The sequence below is a fragment of the Manis javanica genome, chromosome 3 (assembly GCF_040802235.1).
Source record: "Manis javanica isolate MJ-LG chromosome 3, MJ_LKY, whole genome shotgun sequence".
Taxonomy (NCBI): Eukaryota; Metazoa; Chordata; class Mammalia; order Pholidota; family Manidae; genus Manis; species Manis javanica.
In genome coordinates, this window is record NC_133158.1 from 68,191,545 (window position 1) to 68,209,929 (window position 18,385).

The following is an 18,385-nucleotide window of genomic DNA, read 5'->3' on the forward strand; positions in this document are numbered from 1 at the left end:
ATGGGAAAATCTATTTACCTCCTACTCTGACTATAGGAGTAATGGCTGGCGTGGTAGGGCCCCGGTATTCTCACAAGACTGAGAAGGTGGCTCCTGTATCTAGGAGGAAGGAGATGGGGTGACCGTCTACTGTTAAAGTAACCCTGGGCTCCTGTTTGGTGATGGAAATGGTAGGGCGAGAAGCCCCCGGGCCCCATCAATCTTCTTCTGCCAGCCCCACTATGGCGGGCTTAGGATGGGGGTTGTTCGTCCAGCCTCCCCTTCGGGTGGTTGGGCAATCAGACCCCCAGTGGCCCTTTTTGTGGCATCTGGGGCATGGGGTGGTAGGAGATCTGGGGGAGGGGCACGCCCTTGACCAATGTCCCTCTTTTCTGCACTTGAAACAAGTCCCTCTTTTCTGCACTTGAAACAAGCTTTTGGGGGGGCTTGTTTGTAGAGGGGTGCCCAGGTTGTGGTTTTATCAGCTGGGCCAACATCTGGAAATTGGCCTGATCAGCCTTTTGTTTACGGCATTCTTTCTCCTCCTCCCGCTTATGGAAGACTTTAAAGGCCACTGTTAGGATCTCAGTCTGTGGGGTAGCGGGGCCCTGTTCTAACTTTTTGAGTTTAGCTTTAATGTCGGGGTAGCCTTGAGCTAGAAAGTATGTCATAAGGACATGTCTTCCTTCAGGTGTTTCTGGGTCCAGGCTGGTATACTGTAATAGGGCTTGAATGACAAAAATCCTTTCCTTTCTAGGCCCTTTCTAAGCCTAGCTAGATATTTTAGAACGTAGATCCCTAACTTCTCCCTGCACCCTGTTGGCAAGACCCGTATACAACCTCAGCAAGAGCCCTCCTAAAAAACCATTATCCTCCTCACCCCGACACTCCTTCATTAAGCTCCGTCAAGCCCTTGTAGAAGCCCCAGCTCTCCATCTTCCTGATTTGTCGAAGCCCTTCTCATTATACATTCATGAGAAGTCCAGTCAAGCTCTAGGAGTCCTAGGCCAATATGCTTTGCCCCAGTAGCTTATATCTCCAAGCAATTAGACCCCACAGTTCAGGGATGGGCCCCCTGCCTACGAGCATTAGCCGCTAGACAGCTCTTGCAGAAGGCAGCTCATAAACTGACATTCAGAGTGCCCCTTACCATTCTGTCCCCACATCACCTAAAAGATCTCTTAACCTACAAAAGTTTACAGACTCTCCCTCCCTCCAGACTCCTGACCTTACTGTCCTCTTTCCTCCAAAATCCCGTTCACCCCCTTTGCCATCCATACCCGAATCATGACTTTTTCCTCCTTTACTGCTCTCTCGCTTTTTTTCCTCATTCCTATTGTCTTCCCCACCACCCCAGCCTCCTTTGTATGGTGATTCAAAGTCAGACAGACTTACACACAGCATCAAACAAAAGTTACTGCCCTCATTGCCACACCAGACTGCCCTCTGAAAAGCTGCTCTGAGCCTTTATACCTCCACTTTCCTCCCTCCACCGAAGTGTTCACTAGCAGCTCCCTTATTCTCCCTACCTCTGCTTCCTCTATGACCAAAAACAAGCCTATTGCAGGCGATGGCCAGACACCTACAGGCGATGTCCCTACTGGTCTTGCACCATTCACTACATAAGTAACTTCCAGTACCCACAGTATTACTCCTCCAACCGTTTCATGAAATATCCCAATGGCTCATTCTCCTTATCAATCCCAGATCCCTGGGACTCTCGATGGGCTGCCAGAGTCACAGCCTCAGTTTACTACGGGGGGTCCTCGACCCCCCACAGTACCCTTCATATCTCTCGAAAGTATGTTCCCTCTCATTCCCAGATCTCTCAAGTTGCTAGGTGCTGGGATTGGGAGGGGGGCGAGAGGTGATTGGGCTTCAGGTGGCGCCGGCGGGAACTGAGGACCCCTTCACTCCCTTCCCTTTCACTCCCTTCCCCTTCTTTTCCTACAACAGCCCTTCTCCCTTCCTCCCCAACAGCCAACAGCCCCGTAGAAGTGACACCTCAATCAATTCATGCCCCCTCCTATATAACCCAGCACCTTTCCCTAATAAAGCGGAACTCTCCGGTGAATTGCTGCTATGTGTCGCTCCTTTCCTTTCATTGGTGCCGAAACCCGGGAGACGGGACACCCTAACTGGGCCCCGTCTTCCCCCGACACCAGCAGCAGCTTGCCCTCGTCCTCTTTTTCCGGCACTGGGGGCGGCGGCTTGCAGGCTAGGAGAACTTGGGAGGGGGCGGGGAGAGGAGGAGGCGGAAAGCTTCTATATAGGGAATCTCCTTCCATTTTTGCAGGCGCTGGCAGTAGTTAAAAAGATCGCGAGTGATGTTAGGATCAAGAGTTCCCCCTGCAGGCCATTGGTTTTTATTGTCTAGGGGGTATGTCGGCCAATCTTGGGAGCAATATTTACGGAGAAGTTTTGGTTTTGTATCAGGCATCAGGGAGAGGGTAGCCAGATGCTTAAGCAGGCATTCAAGAGGTGAACTTTCAGGGAGGGATGAGGAGGCTCCCATCGCTAAAGGACAGAGAAGGAGACAAACAGGGGAAGACGAACGGAGATCCTCGGACTGGAAGCAGACCACAAGGAGACAAAGGGCATCCCCGATGATCCTTGGTGGTCTGCGGAAACTCGTATACGAGTCGGAATTTCTTGGGAAGTGTGGGTCGTCACCCAGACTTCCCTAAGAAGGCAGAGTGCAGGAGTCACGAGGTACCTAGCGCTAGGCGTTTTCGGCGGACAGAGCAGAAGGAGGAGGGGGGGAAAAGGGAGCGTTCTCATCCACAAAGGAGTCACCTTGTTTATGGCTGTTGGAGGGGGGTGCCTGAGAGTCAGCCGCAGCCGTGAAGGCCTGAGGCGGGGATTTATGACTGTCGGAGGAGGGGCCTGAGCGTCTGCCGCAGCCGTAAAGGCTTGAGGCGGGGATTTATGGCTGTTTGGGGAGGGGCCTGAGGGTCCGCCGCAGCCGTAAAGGCCTGAGGCGGGGAGAGTTCCCTCCTCATCCCCGAGCGTCAGGGCCTTGCCGGACGATCACGGTCAATGGCACTGCGATAGCTCGGGGAAGAGTGGCCCACCCCGGGGAAATTTTGTTTAAAAACTTTCAGCACTGATGGAAGGGATGGTGAATGCGTTTGACTGTCGGAGGAGGGGCCTGAGCGTCCACCGCAGCCGTAAAGGCTTGAGGCGGGGATTTATGGCTTTTGGAGGAGGGGCCTGAGGGTCTGCCGCAGCCGTGAAGGCCTGAGGCGGGGAGCGTTCCCTCCTCATCCCCGAGCGTCAGGGCCTTGCCGGACAATCACGGTCAATGGCACTGCGATAGCTCGGGGAAGAGTGGCCCACTCCGGGGGGGAAACTTACCTAAAGGCCAGAGAGGAGTGGTGAGTGTGATGAGCCAGCGCCAGAAAAAGAGGACGAGGGCAAGCTGCTGCTGGTGTCGGGGGAAGACGGGGCCCAGTTGGGGTGTCCCGTCTCCCGGGTTTCGGCACCAATGAAAGGAAAGGAGCGACACATAGCAGCAATTCACCGGAGAGTTCCGCTTTATTAGGGAAAGGTGCTGGGTTATATAGGAGGGGGCATGAATTGATTGAGGTGTCACTTCTACGGGGCTGGTGGCTGTTGGCTAGGTGCTGGGATTGGGAGGGGGGCGAGAGGTGATTGGGCTTCAGGTGGCGCCGGTGGGAACTGAGGACCCCCCGAAGAGAAGCCGGAAGTTTGCCATCTTACTGGTGGGGACCCTTCAGAGGTCAATTATTTACACCAGAGTCAGTTTCACAGCAAAACATGTGTATATTATAAAGGTCCTGCTCTTTCCTGATACTTGAAACAATCAAAAGAAATTTTCATGAAGGGTAGCTAACACTTCCACAGCTCAGCTTCTCCATCTAGTGGCCTGGGTAAAACTGAAGCTTCCAAGTTAGGGAATATTCCCCAGCAATAGCAGATTGATTTTTAACCCTAGGCCCTATGGCTCTGACTCTCTGGACTCAAAGGAAAACTTACTCAGCATTGGAACTAATTAAGCTACCCATAGGGCAGCATCCAGACTGTTTGCTCAAGGTGCACCCCCTGTGGCCTGGAATATCTTAATCCACACTGGCGAAGAGTTGACCATAGCCCTCCTCACTGGCTAAGCTCCTTGTCCATTTTGTCTCTCCTCCCTGACACTGGGAAACTCTGGTTCCCTGCTGCTCATCTCTAGAAAGTGCAGGAGGTGCAGAGGCCTTGTTGAGGAGAGGGACTTTAAGGCTGGGTTGAATTTTTCATTTCTTCTTAAAGGTAATGGGAAAGAAAGGTCAATTATAAATGTATGTCAAGACTCCTTCATATTCTCTCTCTCTCTCTCTCTCTCTCTCTCTCTCTCTCTCTCTCTCTGTCACACACACACACACACACACACACCACTTTCGTCACACACAAAATGGAAAACCACTGGCTGTTATCTCAGATTTCATATACACGGAAAAGAAAACTTTAGATAACTTGGAAGACACTCCCTAAAATTTATTGTAACTATCCAGCCTGGGAAAGGAAGTGATTTTGACAGAGGAGCACTGAAGAAACAGACTAGAGCAGCCCCATTTTCTTAGATCTGTGTGCAGGGATTTTTAGTATATGCTTTGTTAAGAATTTTCTTTCTTCATTGCTTCATCTGATTTACTGAGGAGAGCATTTTCTGAATTTTAGATACTCCCAAGGTAAGAAAATCTGCCACCCTAACATCTTTCCTAGAGTCAATTATTTGAGGGATTAATGAAAAATTGAAAGAAGGTACTGTCGGGCAAATATAATTAAGAACAAAATCTCCTGCCAACCCAGAAAAGCTCTCCACAAAAAGAGAAGAAACAAAAAACAGCCTTATTACTAAATAAGCATCAAAACAGAATGTGATTAACACCAGGGGCAGTCGACTAAAGAGACTACCAAGACAAAGAGTTCTTGCCCTTTCATATAACCAAACAGACACAATCCATTGCATACATTTTCTCAAGATAAACAATGGCTAGTCCTTAATTAGGAGGATTTGACTGCACATTTTTTCACACATAATTCATCCTTCATTCATTTGGTAATGTGGTTGCTAACTGTCCTTAAAAGAGAAAATTTCTTCTCATCTTTTGGACTGGAAGTAGGTAGGCTGTGGTTTGGAGCCAGGTGGCCACTGAAGTTAGGCTGCTATCCTCCAAGAGACACTCGGAATTGGGGGCACTACCTTCCTTGATGGTGGCATTTGGAAGAGATGATTCCCAAGTCCTGGAGGAAACATTCCTAGGTTGCTTATTCAGCCTCTAAAAATATATACATGCATTTCAAAGACAGAGAGAAAGAACTTACAGGTTTTGTTAAGTGAAAGCTCTGTTGAACAGAGAATTGGGCTTCTTATTTTCAATTTGTATTGTACAGCACAAAAATGTTACAAATAATAATATATTTGGCTTTGTATATCAAACCCCCACTGCATTGGCATCACCCTTCTGTCTCTCACAGGCTGTCCACGCTCCAGAGTGCTTTCTCCCAGGCAGGAAGTCCACTTGTCTACCCTTTTGCAACAAAGTGCTGCTGTAGAGATAGACTGAAGTCAGGCAAGCAACAGCAGGGCCGAGAGTGCTGTGTGATGGATCTGCTGATGCACAACTTGTACGCTAATTTCTCTAAAACGTCCTTCCCAGCAACCTCCCCATGCTGCTCCTGACTGGTGTAGCGATGATCTCCATATTAAGCAAGGACAAGCAATAAAGCATTTTACTTTGCTTTATTTCATTTCAAGGAGCTCCCTAAGGACAAGCCTAGATCTTCTTTGCTCACCATAGAACCCGCAGTGTCCAGCGCACAGTAGGTGCTCAACATACACTTGAAGGAATGAAGGAATAAAGGAGTGACCAAACTGGAACCAGCCATCAGATATAAAAATAACACCAAAATAATCAATGATTCCTATCCCAAGGTTCATTTTTTTCTTTTTCTTAGCCTCCTCTTTTTCATTGAGATATAATTTAATATAGTAAAGTGCATGCTTTTTGGTACACAGCCCTATGAATTAAGAGAAATGTGTGTAGTTATGTAGCCACCACCACAAGATACCAAACAACAAAGAAGTTCCCTCCTGCCCCATGAAGTTCAAACCTCCCTTAACCTTTGCTCCTGACTACCACTGATGTGTTTTCTGTCCCTGAGTTTGCTTTGTCTTAAATGCCACAAAAGGTAGACTGTAAGGCTTGTTTCTTTCACTTGGTGTGATGCATTTAACATTCATCCAGGTTGTTGCATGCATACCAGAAGATCCACTTCTTTTTATTACTGGGCGGCATCTACTGTGTGGACATAACATTCACCAGTTGTTACCATTCACCACCTGGAGATCAATGGGTTATATCCGGGGATTTGGGGGCAATCATGAGTAAAACAGCTGTAGATATTTGCCTACAGGCTCTTAGAGGTCTTAATTTTTATTTCACTTGGTCAAATGCCTAGGAGTGGACTCACTAGGTAGTCTGGTAAGGCTGTGTTTACTTTTATAAGAAACTGCCGTACTGCTTCCCAAAGAGATTGAACCATTTTTCATTCCTTCTGGATGTTCTCCATCCCTTGTCAACTCTTGGTATTTTCAGCTTTTGTTTTTGTTTTTCATGTCAGCCATTCTAGTAGTTGTGTAAAAGTATTGCATTGGGGTTGTGATTTATATTTCCCTCATGACTGTAGTGTTGTGCATTTGTTCATGTATTTATTCGCTGCCTGTATATTTTCCTATGAAGTATCTGTTATATTATTTTGCCCTTTTTGTTACTGGGTACTTGTTTTCCTTTCAGAGAGTTTTGAGGGTTCTTTATATATGCTGGATAAAACTCTTCTTATTAGGTCAATATTTTGCTGATGATTTTTATTGGTCTGTGGTTTGACTTTTAATTTGTTTTAAACTTTTCTTGTTTTTAAAACAAAGTTCCCTCCTCTGACTTTCCTAAGACTACCAAGTGGTTTAATGAATTTAAGCATCTGATGTGAAAAACTCTCATAGCCCGTCTAATTGCTGAAGGGGCTTCCCCAGAGGCCCTAGGCTCTCACTGACCAATGGTTTCTGGGTAAGGCCAATAGCCTGGTCTTTCAGGCTCTGACATTTCAGGAAGCTGTGTGTGTGCATCTCTGACTCTCCTCCCCTGGGCTCCACCTCCCCTCTGCAGAGAGGTACTCTTCTCCTTTCAGCTCTGCCTGCACAGGTGGCCAGAGCCACACAGCCCCGTCTCTGAGCTGCTGAAGGGAGGCACCAAGGGAACAGAGAGGATGGGGAACTCTCTGCTGAGAGAAAACAGGTGAGTCCCGACCCCCTCAGTGTGGGCAGGAGAGAGGGGCTTGGCAGTGCAGCCTGAAAGAGAAAAAGGGGTCTTCCCTGGGTTGGGGGAAGGGAATTGGGTAAGGAACTGACCTGAATTGAGTGCCTCCTACATGCCAGACACCAGGTTCAATTCCTCATAGGTCTGGCCTTTTCCCCAGAGTCAGACTGAGCATCTGTTGGAGAACAACTGACAGGCAGCAGGACGTTACTGAGGGAAGTCTGTGCAATAGAGCACACCTAAGAAATGGGACCACTTTCTAAGGGCCGGAGAGGGATGCTCTCCTGAGCAGTTGATGCCCCAGCAGGAGCTGAGACACCACCAACCTTTAGTCACTATTTAGATTCAAAATAAATATCAATCTTCCTGCCACCAGGAAGCATCTTCTGGTGCACATTCCCTGCAACAGGTAAGCAGAGGTTATTGAAATTGGTAGAGCACTTGGTTTAACTTTTTAGGACCTCAGTTTCCTCAAGTAAATGGAAATAATAATGCAGTGCCTACCCGGGAGGTTGCTAGTGTGTGTGATGCTAGGATAGTGCCTGACAGAGTGGGGTTCAATAATTAGAAGATATTCTTTTTTTGGACCATCATTTTATTAACATCAAAGCAGATATTGTAAAAATTAGCACCACCCCAAACAAGAGAATCCTTAGGTTACATGCTGAGGTGGTCTCAGGATAATGAGCTAGCTGCAGGACTTGGGGTCTTTAGAGGGTTTTTTGGTGTCCCAGAACCCAAATGCCACCTGCCCAAAGGAGGCTGGAGAGCCTGCAGGATGTCCCCGCCCCCTCCCTGAGAGGCAGTGTTGTCAGACTTCTCCTTCCTGGAGGCCTTGGGCAGCCTGCAGCTAGAGCATTCTTGTGTCAGATTATAAACCCCTCTTTGTATGTCTAGATGTGAGCTTCTCTAATGTAGGGATTGTTTTCTTATTCATCGTTGAATTCCTGTTTCCTAGCATTCTTTCTGGCATATAGTAGGCACTTAAAAAGTGTTGGATAAGTGATAGGAAACGTAAAATAACTGTCTGGAGAAGAAAAAATAAAACAAAATACATATGTAATGACTGAGAAAGTCATGACTGATGTCACATTTGTAATTTTGTTTGTGGAACTTTGGTGTGGGGATGAAGGATTATGACACTATATGGTAGTTGTAAAGAAATTAGAAAATACGTGAAGTATAAACAAAAAAATTAGCTGGTAAATCACAGTTATAGCTGCTTATAGCATTACCTGTATTTTAATGTCTGTATTTATCAGCCATTTGTATTTCTTCATCTGTGAAGAGCTGATAATCTCTCTGCCCATTTTTGTTTTGGCATTCGGTCTACTTTGTTTTCCTGATAGTAAAAGCTATTTGTACTGTACAGAAATGAGCCTTTTCTCAGGAATATTACAAAGAACATGTTTTTCAGTGTGTGTGTCTATGCCATCCAGATGTTTTATGTTTTGCTTATTATATCTTAAACAATTGAATTAAATCTGGAAATGTTTTGGTTTCTACCAATTTGAGGTGAAAATTTTTTCCCATCTCAAGACGAGGCAACTCCACAGCATAATTTTCTACGGTCCTATTGCTTTACATTTAGCCCCATACATTTAATATATGGTATCAAATGTGAACAAATTTTATTCCCAAATAGCTAATCAGCTGGCCTAGCATCCTCATTTCCATGTTGTTTTAAAATGTTTCCCTTAATATATTTATTAATCTTATATTTACTTGTATCTGATTTTCAACTTCCCTCCTACCCCACCCCACCCCCCATGTCTCTCCCCATCAAATTTGTTACAAATCCAGGGAAATTTTCCCCATGGGGCAGAACAGCACCTATCCCTTCATGAGAGGTGCTCAGAGTCTTAGAGGGAGAGATCGGCCAAAAGCAAACGCAGCCTCTCCCACTTGCTGGCTGTGGAGGGCTGAGAGGGGGTCACAGGACAAGTTGCCTGACTTTTTTGGCCTCAGTTATCTCATTGGTCAAAAATGGAATCATAGTATCTACTTTATGGGTTTAGTCTGGGATTAAATGAAATAGAACATGTAAAATGTCCATGTTATATACATTAAGTGGCATATATAGTAGGCATGTATTTATAGTATAGTGTATCTATAAAGAGATAGTAAGTAGTGTTTGTTAGTTTCTTTTTTTTTATACCTCCAAGCTCCCACAAATGAAAAGATGGTCATACAGACACCCAGCCCAAACAATGCACCAACTTATTTTCCTTATTCAATCCTTTCTTCCCCTTTCATCCCATGTTCTCTGTTTGGGTGCTTGCCATAAAAGATGGTGACTTATAGGCAACAAGGCCAGTACCCTTCCCCATTCCTGAACACAGTACCTGAAACTGAAAGGCCTCTCCACATACCGATATTCCCAGGGTTGGCATAAGGATCCCGGCCATTTGAGAACAAATGATTTAGTACTGGCTGTGTATGGCAGGTGTTGCAGAACATCAGTGGGTTGGTGCTGTGGAATGGAGGGAACTTCAGATCAAAGGCATATTTGTGGTGTATATTTGGGAAGTGGATTAACAGATGTGAGGGCAATAAGGGGAAACTGAGGCAATTCTGGGGGTTACACACAAATAGCAGAAGTGAGAAAAGTTGGAAAAATTATGAAGTGAGGTGGGAAGCCTGGAGAAGAAATATTCAGCTCATTCCTGTCATGCTGAGTTTCAGGAGGCTGCAGAATACTCAAGGGATGCCCTGGAAGCTGAGAAATCAAAACACCAGACGGAGAACCTCCAGGTGAGAGCAAATCAAAACAAAAACCTTTGCCCATGAAAAGTGAAATCTGTCAGGTCCTCAACTTCACAAAGCCCACACAGAGGACCGTGCTTAGACTCAGCAATAGGTGTACTGTATATGTGAAGACAAGACAAAAAAGGAAAAAAACGCTCTGGAGCTTTGCACAGAAGATGTGCCATTTTGCTAGAAGGCTAGTGTAAACTCTAGCAGGTGGAAGTAAGACCCCTATTTCCTGTTGTCTGTCTAGCTCAGGTACCTTTGTGCTCAAGCTCCGTCCCGGCCATTTCATTTAAGCTCTACGTTTCTGTTTCTGAGGTGACTACATGGCCCACATTACTACAGTTGTTGAAAGGTTTGTGGAGAGAGACACTTAAGATTACTTTGATTCTGCTAAGCCAGTACTTCCTCACCAGTCCTTTCTGACCAGGACTTTTGAGTGCCAGGGAGTCATTAAAATACAGAACTAGTGTCTCAAGGTCTAAGAATCCCACAAGGTGGCAAAGCCAGCTGTTCTGTGGCCTGCCTGCAGAATCATCAGCACTTTTGCCATGGTTTCAGGAGAAGCTCTTGAAAGAGTATCAACTATAGAGCGAACAGTGAGCCAAAACCCGTGTGAGGAGCTGGGGATTCAGACCCATCAGGGTGCCTTTGTTCAGTGCAAGCTAGAGGTTGTGTATTTAGGGAGTATCAGTGGACATATGTGAGAACACACAGTCCAAATGATGAAAGAGACCAACAGGGCATTACAGGAAAGAAGAGACTGGGCAGACAGGGAGCCAGGGGAGCCAGGGAAGTTTTGTGTAGCAGACAGGACCCAGGAATTGCTGGCATGCAGCCTGGTGTCACAGAGATTTGTCTGGCCTCCTTCATGAGGTTGTCTGAACCCACCCCAAACCAATACATCCAAACTGAAATGCAACAATATATTGCAGAAAAGTTGAGTGAGGGAAAGTCGCTTTTGCCCATATTCAGCTTTTTATCTGACCCTTACAACCCCATTAGGTAAGCAGTTTAAATATCTTCATTTTACTGGCCAATGAAGAAACTGTGGCTCAGAGAGTCCAGAGATATTGATCCAGTAATTCAGAACTGACTGCCTCCTTTCATCTCACTTCCATATCTCCCCAGTGAGCGTGATTTCTTAGCATTGGTGTGATTCAACATTCCTTCTGGTGTTTAGCCACAGAAACAGGAGACATTAGCAGCTGACTTGAAGAACTCTGAATGTAGCCCGAAGAGGGGGAGGAACGATAGCCATGCCTCTTGGCCCCAAAGGCTCTGATGGACCTTAGACCCTACAGGCTGTCAGAACATTCAGCCTCGCTGGTGCCCACAGTCCAAGGTCAAGTGCAGCGGCCATTCCTCCCCTGCACTTTCCCAGGGAGCTTCCTGGGAAAGCTCACCAGAAGAGATGCCTTTGGATGGTGTTTTCCAAATGGTTTCACATGTTTGTGGTATATGCGGTACTTTATAAAAGGCTTCACCTTTAACCATGTAGGTACTATTGGCTATGCTTCAGAGTCAGAAAGATGCCCAGAATGAAACTTAGACTTTGGCCTAGATGCCTGACTGCAGAACCATCCTGAGCTTTTCTGCCATAAAAGAAATAATATAAGTCATATTGATTTAGCTATGCCTTGGATTTGATTATCTGAGCCAGCTAGAGTAGCTCTGTGCCTGACTACTCATTCATCAGATATGTATGGAAAATATATCTACTGTGAGCCAGGCCCTGGGGCATATGCTGGTGATATATATATATATATATATATATACCATGAAGAACAGATAAATACGATCCTTGACCTTGTGAAGCTCACATTCCAGCATAGGATATAGACAAGCAAGCAATTACAATGTGGTGTAAATAGATACACACACTTGTACCTTGATTTCTTGGAGATAACTCTTAAGTGTCCTTCATTATAAGAGGCCAGGTAAATCTCTGGAATTGGGCATGAGAAAGACCTTTTCTTTGCTGGGAATACAGCGAAAAGTTCTCACCTAGGAGCTGATAGTGTTATATTCCTATTTCCAAAGGGTTAGTTAATGTCCTGAGAGGACAAAGACATTCTTGCATGATCAATTGTCCAAGTCAGCTAGAATGAATACTCTCTTGGGGAAGAAAATGTTTCCCACAGTGGTGACAAAGGGAAAGGAAGCCCCCTAACAAAGCTGCAGAAACCAACCTTGTGATTTGTTTCATCTCTTGGGTGTTCTAGATGCTGGGACTGCTACTTTGCTGAAGGGTGTTTCTGCCTTTCGTGGTGAGTCGAGACTTGTTTTCAAGTGTCATTTCCCTAAGTGTGGTTTCAATGTGGTATTTGCTCTAAGTTACCTGTGAACTGCCCACTTTCTGTGGCCACAGCAGAAGCCTGCCACTAGCTGAGAGTCAGTCAGGGAAGCAACGGTTCGGATTCGGTGGAAAATAGGAACAGTAGTTTCAGGGGCAATAGATGCTCCTCAAACAGGAAAGCCTTAGAAGCAAGGAGGAAACTGGCTACCAATGTAGAGAAAGACCCCTTAACCACACTGCACCTCCCAGAGTCTCCGTGTACAGAAGCGCACATGTCTGCCACTTGCACAGAAAACTGACAGCCAGGGCGACCATATCATTGTCCAAACTGGGAGACACTTGCCAGTGGAGGGGAGGCCAAAATTAGTTAAGGGCTGCTAAGTGATTGATAATGACACTAACTAGATTGAGCAAACCAGGACATAGGGTCATTCTCCTTAGGACAGATGTTGCCTGAGTCTTCTGAGATGATAACGGGCTTCCATTACATTTATATCATCTTTTTCCAACATCCTGTATACAGGGCAGGTACCTTTGTGCTCATATAAGAGGTGTTTGTCTGCTTGCTCGTTTGTTTGGCAATCATAGACTGGGCTTGGGGTTGAGATTAGAAATAACCATGGCTCCTTAACTCACATAATGTAAATAAATTGATTTTCTTTGTCAAAGAATCTCCAAAAAGTTTATCGATATCACTATTGTGATCTACAATTCAGTTCCATCTATAATCAATACTATATCAGCCTTAGAAAAGGGAGAAGGGAAAAGAAAGAGAAAGAGAGAGACCCAAAGGAATAGATTTCTCTTTGGCCTTGTCCTTCATTTTTCCCTTTTTCTATCTTATGTCTCCATGCTGAAGGAGGCATTATAAGAAGCCTTTATCTTTAACAAATGAAAGGATTAAAAATAAGTTTTTAGAGCTAAGTAATACTAATTTACAGTAATTTCCTCTGACAATTTCTGAATATTGAACTAATTTCCTTTTCTTTTCTTTTACAGGAAAAAATTACACATTTTTAAGGCAAGGCAAGATTCCCAAAAGGAAAGTAAGTCATTGCTTTTGATAGACTTTTGATAGACTGCCACTTCCAACTATCCCTTATCTGTGCTCCCCAATACTCTGTGGGTGCTTTTCTGGGATGATACTCACACATTTTGCTTCAAGTTGCCCAGCTACATGTTCTTTTTCTCCACTGGACTGGAGCTCATTGACTGGCTGTTGATTTCAATTTGTCCCTGCCGTCAAGAGGCTGACGGGGTTAACTGGGAAGGATAAATGTAAATGGTAGAGGCAAGAGGCATCTATCAGGAACTGCCAGGAGGCCAGTGTGGGCACAGAGAACACAGAGGAGGGGCAGGGCTCTGCAGTCAAGCTTAGGATGGGGGTTTGTGTCTTGAGAACTACAGGAGATATTGAAGGGCTTTAAGCCAGGGGCAGGTCTGATCAGATTGGCATTAAAGGTGTCACCCAGGTGCTGAGCAGAGAACCACCTGTAGCAGGGAAGCAGCAGAGCAGATGTGGGAGGACGGCTTAGGAGGCTGACACAGTCACCTCTATAATCATCTCTGGGATGTCAGTACTGAGGGAACGTAAATCCATAATATGACAGATGAGGTGACCCATGGGCATAGCCACCTCCTGCGTAGGACGCATCGTGAGGCTTTCATGAGAATGCTCAGCCAGCTGGTGCGCTTGCCACAGGGTGGCGAGGGTGCCCGTTTGCCTCTTTGCTGAGTGGCCAGAGACACTTTTCAAAAGTAAATTGGCTTTTGAAAAATTGGTCTGCTTCTGTTTGTACCTGCCATCGAATTCAGGAATGGGAATGTTTGGCTTTAGGGTTTCCTTCTCTGCAAAGCTCTTCTTGAGCAGCAGCCCCCATGCTGCAACCATCCCCTATCTCCTACAGTAGAAATCACAGCATTCCTCTGCAGTGGGCATCCTTCTTAAGTCCTTGTCTGTCTCCTGGGCTAGCCTGTGAGCCCCTTGAGGACAGGGACTGTTTCTGATTCTGTGTCTCCCCTGTGCAGGGTACAGAGTAGGTATGCAATGAATTTTGTGTAAGGAAGGACAGTGGGGAGGGTGGGAAGTGTGATTTCCTCCCTAAAGTCCCACCAAGTGTATCTCCCTCCACTCAGCCTCTCAGTCTGAGCACAGCTCTACCTTTTCTGATTTAGATGGTCCTGTCTCTCCCCAGGGACGTGCTGTAGGTCAGGATAGCCTGAGAAGGGGCACCCCAGCTGTCCCTTGGCTCTCGGGTTGCTTAGATCCCAGTCCGCCCCATCCTCCCCTCCCCTCAAATCTCCTTGTAACCTGAAATTCATTGTTTTCTTTCTCTAGATGAAAGAATGTCATCTGCTCCTATCCAGGTAATGCAAAATCTCTGCGCCTTTATCTGAGATGACAGTAGAAATGCTGACACCCAGATGGCAGGAGACCCTGGCCTCTGAGACCCTTTCTAACCTTGATATGAAAGAAAGACTTTAGATGCCAGTGTTGAGGAGCCTAGGCCACTGTGCACGGGGCCTGGAGGTGGGACCAGCAGCCATCTCTGTTGTGCAACTTACTCAAAAGAACTAGTATTTATTGATCACTTGGTTTATGCTAGACAGTGTGGTAGAAGCCTTGCATGTATCATCTCACCTCATGTAACCATCACAATCGTGTAAGATTGGTACTATTATTTCCTCCTTTTTACAGATGAGGAAGCTGAGAGATTGATATGCCCCACAGCCAGACAGCTGACAAAATGGCAAGGGCATGAGTTAAAATCAAGCCTCACTCCTAAATCCATGTTCTTTCCCCACTACTTTGTTACTTTGCTTTATCTCCCGACATTCCACCAAATGAAACTTTCTCCTGAGTGATTTCCCCTTTTTACAATGCAAACATCTCTAGAAAGGGTGGTTAAATATCATAACCTAATCAGGTTGTTCTCTTGTATAAGAAAATAATGCCCTCAGGGCCCTGAGACTTTGGGAATCCTAGGGACTGGTCAGGGGTCAGGTCACTCTGGAACACGGGGCAGAGAGGACATGCTTACTGGGAAGGCTGATGACCCCGGGCAGCATGAGTCCTCCACCTGCCTGAGCTAGCAGTTGGGGTGGTGTAGCCATTTAGGAAAAATGGTCAAGAGATGGAAGGGCGGTGATCACGGGAGGCAGATCGTGCCCAGTAGGGTCAGTCCTGCATGGAGACTGACATGTGCAGGGACTGAGGGGAAGCCAAGTACTGATGATAGCTCTTCTTTGACAAGCAGGACAAGGCCAACCAGAGCTCCTCAGAGGATCTGTGCTACACCCTCATCGATCACAACTTCCTCAGGAAAAGGCTGTCAGAGAACTCTGCGGAGGGGTGCTATGAGAACGTTTCCCTCAAGACTGAGAGACCCCGGGCGTCCTTGGGAGGAACAGAGACTGAGTACTCACTGCTCCATGTGCCTTCCACCCCTAGGCGTCCACCTCCCCCAGAAAGTGAATATGAACTCCTCGTGCCCAGTAAAATCCCCTTTCACTCCCTGCAACAGTCATGCTCACTTATGCCCCCTTCTGAGACTCAGTTTTCCTGTTTATAATCAAGTGGTTTAGCACTAGGAAATAAAAGATGGAAGTGGAGGGTTCTGGCTGAAGCATGAATGGGGCACAAAGCCCTTCTAGCTTACCCCTTCCCTCTCCCCAGTCCCCCAGCCCTGCTCCACCTCCACTTTCACCCCTCCCAGCACTAAATAGCTCTTTCTGCAGTGGTCTCTGTAGAATGTGGTTTGCAAAGCACAGGACCTCTTAGATTCTCAATATCCAACATCCAAAGATCAACCAACTCTCCCGAGCACTACTCTCTGAGAAAGGAGCGACCGTCTTTGGTTCTGAGCAGCTTCGGAAATGGGCTGCTCTACCCAGCGGCAAGAGAGGGTCCCTCATCCCCCACAGACACACACATCACAAAGGATTTTGCTCCTCTGGGTTCTTCTTATGAAATGTCCCCACGACTGTCCTCTGAAGTCACAAGGAAGCTTCACCGTTATACTAAGTGTACCCAGGGGAGTCTGCTAATTGCTGATTCCACTTGTTGGTGGGCCCGACTCCTCCCTTGCTGGCTTCCCGGTGGGCGCCACGTGCTCCTCTCGCTCATGCCTCTAAGCAGTGTTCTGTGCATAGCTCCTTTGACACGCTGGCCCTGTGGCTCAGTTGGGTACCTGTGTTGAATTGTTAAATTCCAGTCTAGGTTTTCATATAAATTTAATATAATTTGAATCCATGTTGGTTTTTTTTTTTTTATCTTTTGTTTCTCCCTAGAAATCTTAGTAAAAAAATCATATCCTCATAAAAGGAGAGAGTAGAAAGACCTTTGTAGATCCTCTAATCCCCCTATCCTTTTCTGGCTCAGAGAGGATAAATTAGTCCAATACACTGTTGCAAATTAGGGGCAGAACTTTATCCAGAGCCTGATTTCCCAGCTTCCAACTCAGTGCTCGCCAACATACCACACAGAAGAGCCTCTATGGTGTGGTATGTGTGTGCATGAAATAATGCATGTCTACAGTAAGAATAGTGTGTTCATATGGGAGAAATAACACACATATATGCATCCCTTCTCTGAGGATCACTTCTCTGTATGCCTTGATTATTTTCCTTCATCTTTCCTTCATTTTCGAGAATGATGTCTATCCCCTAAAACAGGGGTCGGCAAACTAAGGTTCACAGGACAAATCTGACCCACTTCCTGTTTTTATAAATAAAATGTTTTTGGAACACAGCTACATTCATTTGTTTACATCCTGTCTATGGCTGCTCAAACGTAGGAGAGCTGAGTAGTTGCAATAAACTGTAGATCCTATAGAAGTATTTATTTTTTTGGCCATTTACAGAAAAAAAATTGTGTAGTCCCCTGCCCTAACAGTCTATTTAGAGAAAGACTCAGCAGAAATGTGTTTAGATACTGATGTTACTCATGAGAGCTGGTACCAGAAAAATGGCAGGGAAATATTGAACCACAAATTAGATGAGTGAGACCAGTAATTAGCAAATTAGACTATTTCTATATTCACACCTGTGTTCTCAACTTCTTGTTTTATTTAACCCTGGGCCATTGTCCTAATTTAGGGATGTTAAAATAGTAACAATTTTGTTGACAAGAAGTAGATGGATTATGTGCTTAATTACTGTTTTGTTCCCAAGGCTAACCAAAGTTAAATAACTTTGCTGTTTAAAATGTGCTAAGTGCCCAGGGAGGATAAATCCAGGGACAGGAGTCTGCTGAGACTTCAGCCAGTTGATGATCTTCAACTAAAATATCAATCACACCACAGTGACTTGTTTTGTTCTCTGCTTCTTATTTTTAGCAACATTCTTTCCCATGGGACCCTAACTTTGGCCGTTGGCCAGAATTCACTTAGGGAAAGAGTGTGGGCACTAAGGCTGGATGATCAGTGATTTCGAATCCTAGTTCTCTCTCTCTTCCCCCGTTTGAGACCCTGACCAATGCAACTGGGACACTCAGCTTCTTCACCTGTGAACATGAGTATCACATTTAAAGTGTGTGTGAATCATCCGTCACAGACCCTGAATTCAAATGATATCAAAAAGCAAAGGGAAACAAAGCACTTTAAGCTGTATGGGGCAAAACAGGTGCTGATCTTCCTGGTGGCTCAGCATCACTCAGTCTTCCAGCCAGACAGACACACAGAATCACTGGATTTTATGCTGGAGTTTTTCACCTGGACATTGGACCATTGTGGAAGGGTTTGGTTTAAATATTCTTAGTATAAGTGATAATGTTTGAGTCTTACTCTGTGAAAGCATTACCTGTCCCAGAAAGGATATGCCTTTTATCAACAGCATATTAACTATAAATGACTAACCAAAGAAAGTTCTTACAATAAAATTTAGAGAGATTATGAAAGTGAAGTATTTTTGAGCAGGAGAGCCCTTTGGAAGTGCTTTGAAATAACCCCCATGTCTGTATATAATGCTGATACTCAGGATTTCCATAGGTCTCAGGATTTCTGATGAAAGCTGTGCAGTCTTCTCACAGAAAATA

The 18,385-nt window shown here is 45.6% G+C and overlaps 1 protein-coding gene across 1 annotated transcript; it reads left to right on the top strand.

Annotated features, from left to right (window-relative positions):
* The first annotated feature begins 7,079 nt into the window (after window positions 1–7,079).
* On the top strand, window positions 7,080–16,599 carry GCSAM (germinal center associated signaling and motility). The gene is made up of 6 exons (XM_017655492.3): window positions 7,080–7,280; window positions 9,987–10,055; window positions 12,278–12,322; window positions 13,351–13,397; window positions 14,690–14,718; window positions 15,609–16,599. Exons 1-6 carry the CDS (start codon window positions 7,252–7,254, stop codon window positions 15,921–15,923), a joined length of 534 nt encoding a protein of 177 aa, XP_017510981.2. The 5' UTR covers window positions 7,080–7,251; the 3' UTR covers window positions 15,924–16,599.
* Window positions 16,600–18,385: the final 1,786 nt, after the last annotated feature.

Excerpts from the sequence above, each read along its gene's own strand:
- GCSAM (XM_017655492.3), top strand. The coding sequence starts at position 7,252 with ATGGGGAACTCTCTGCTGAGAGAAAACAG. Across the intron at positions 12,323-13,350 it reads GGGTGTTTCTGCCTTTCGTG|GAAAAAATTACACATTTTTA; the intron begins GTGAGTCGAGAC and ends TTTCTTTTACAG. Across the intron at positions 14,719-15,608 it reads TGTCATCTGCTCCTATCCAG|GACAAGGCCAACCAGAGCTC; the intron begins GTAATGCAAAAT and ends TTTGACAAGCAG.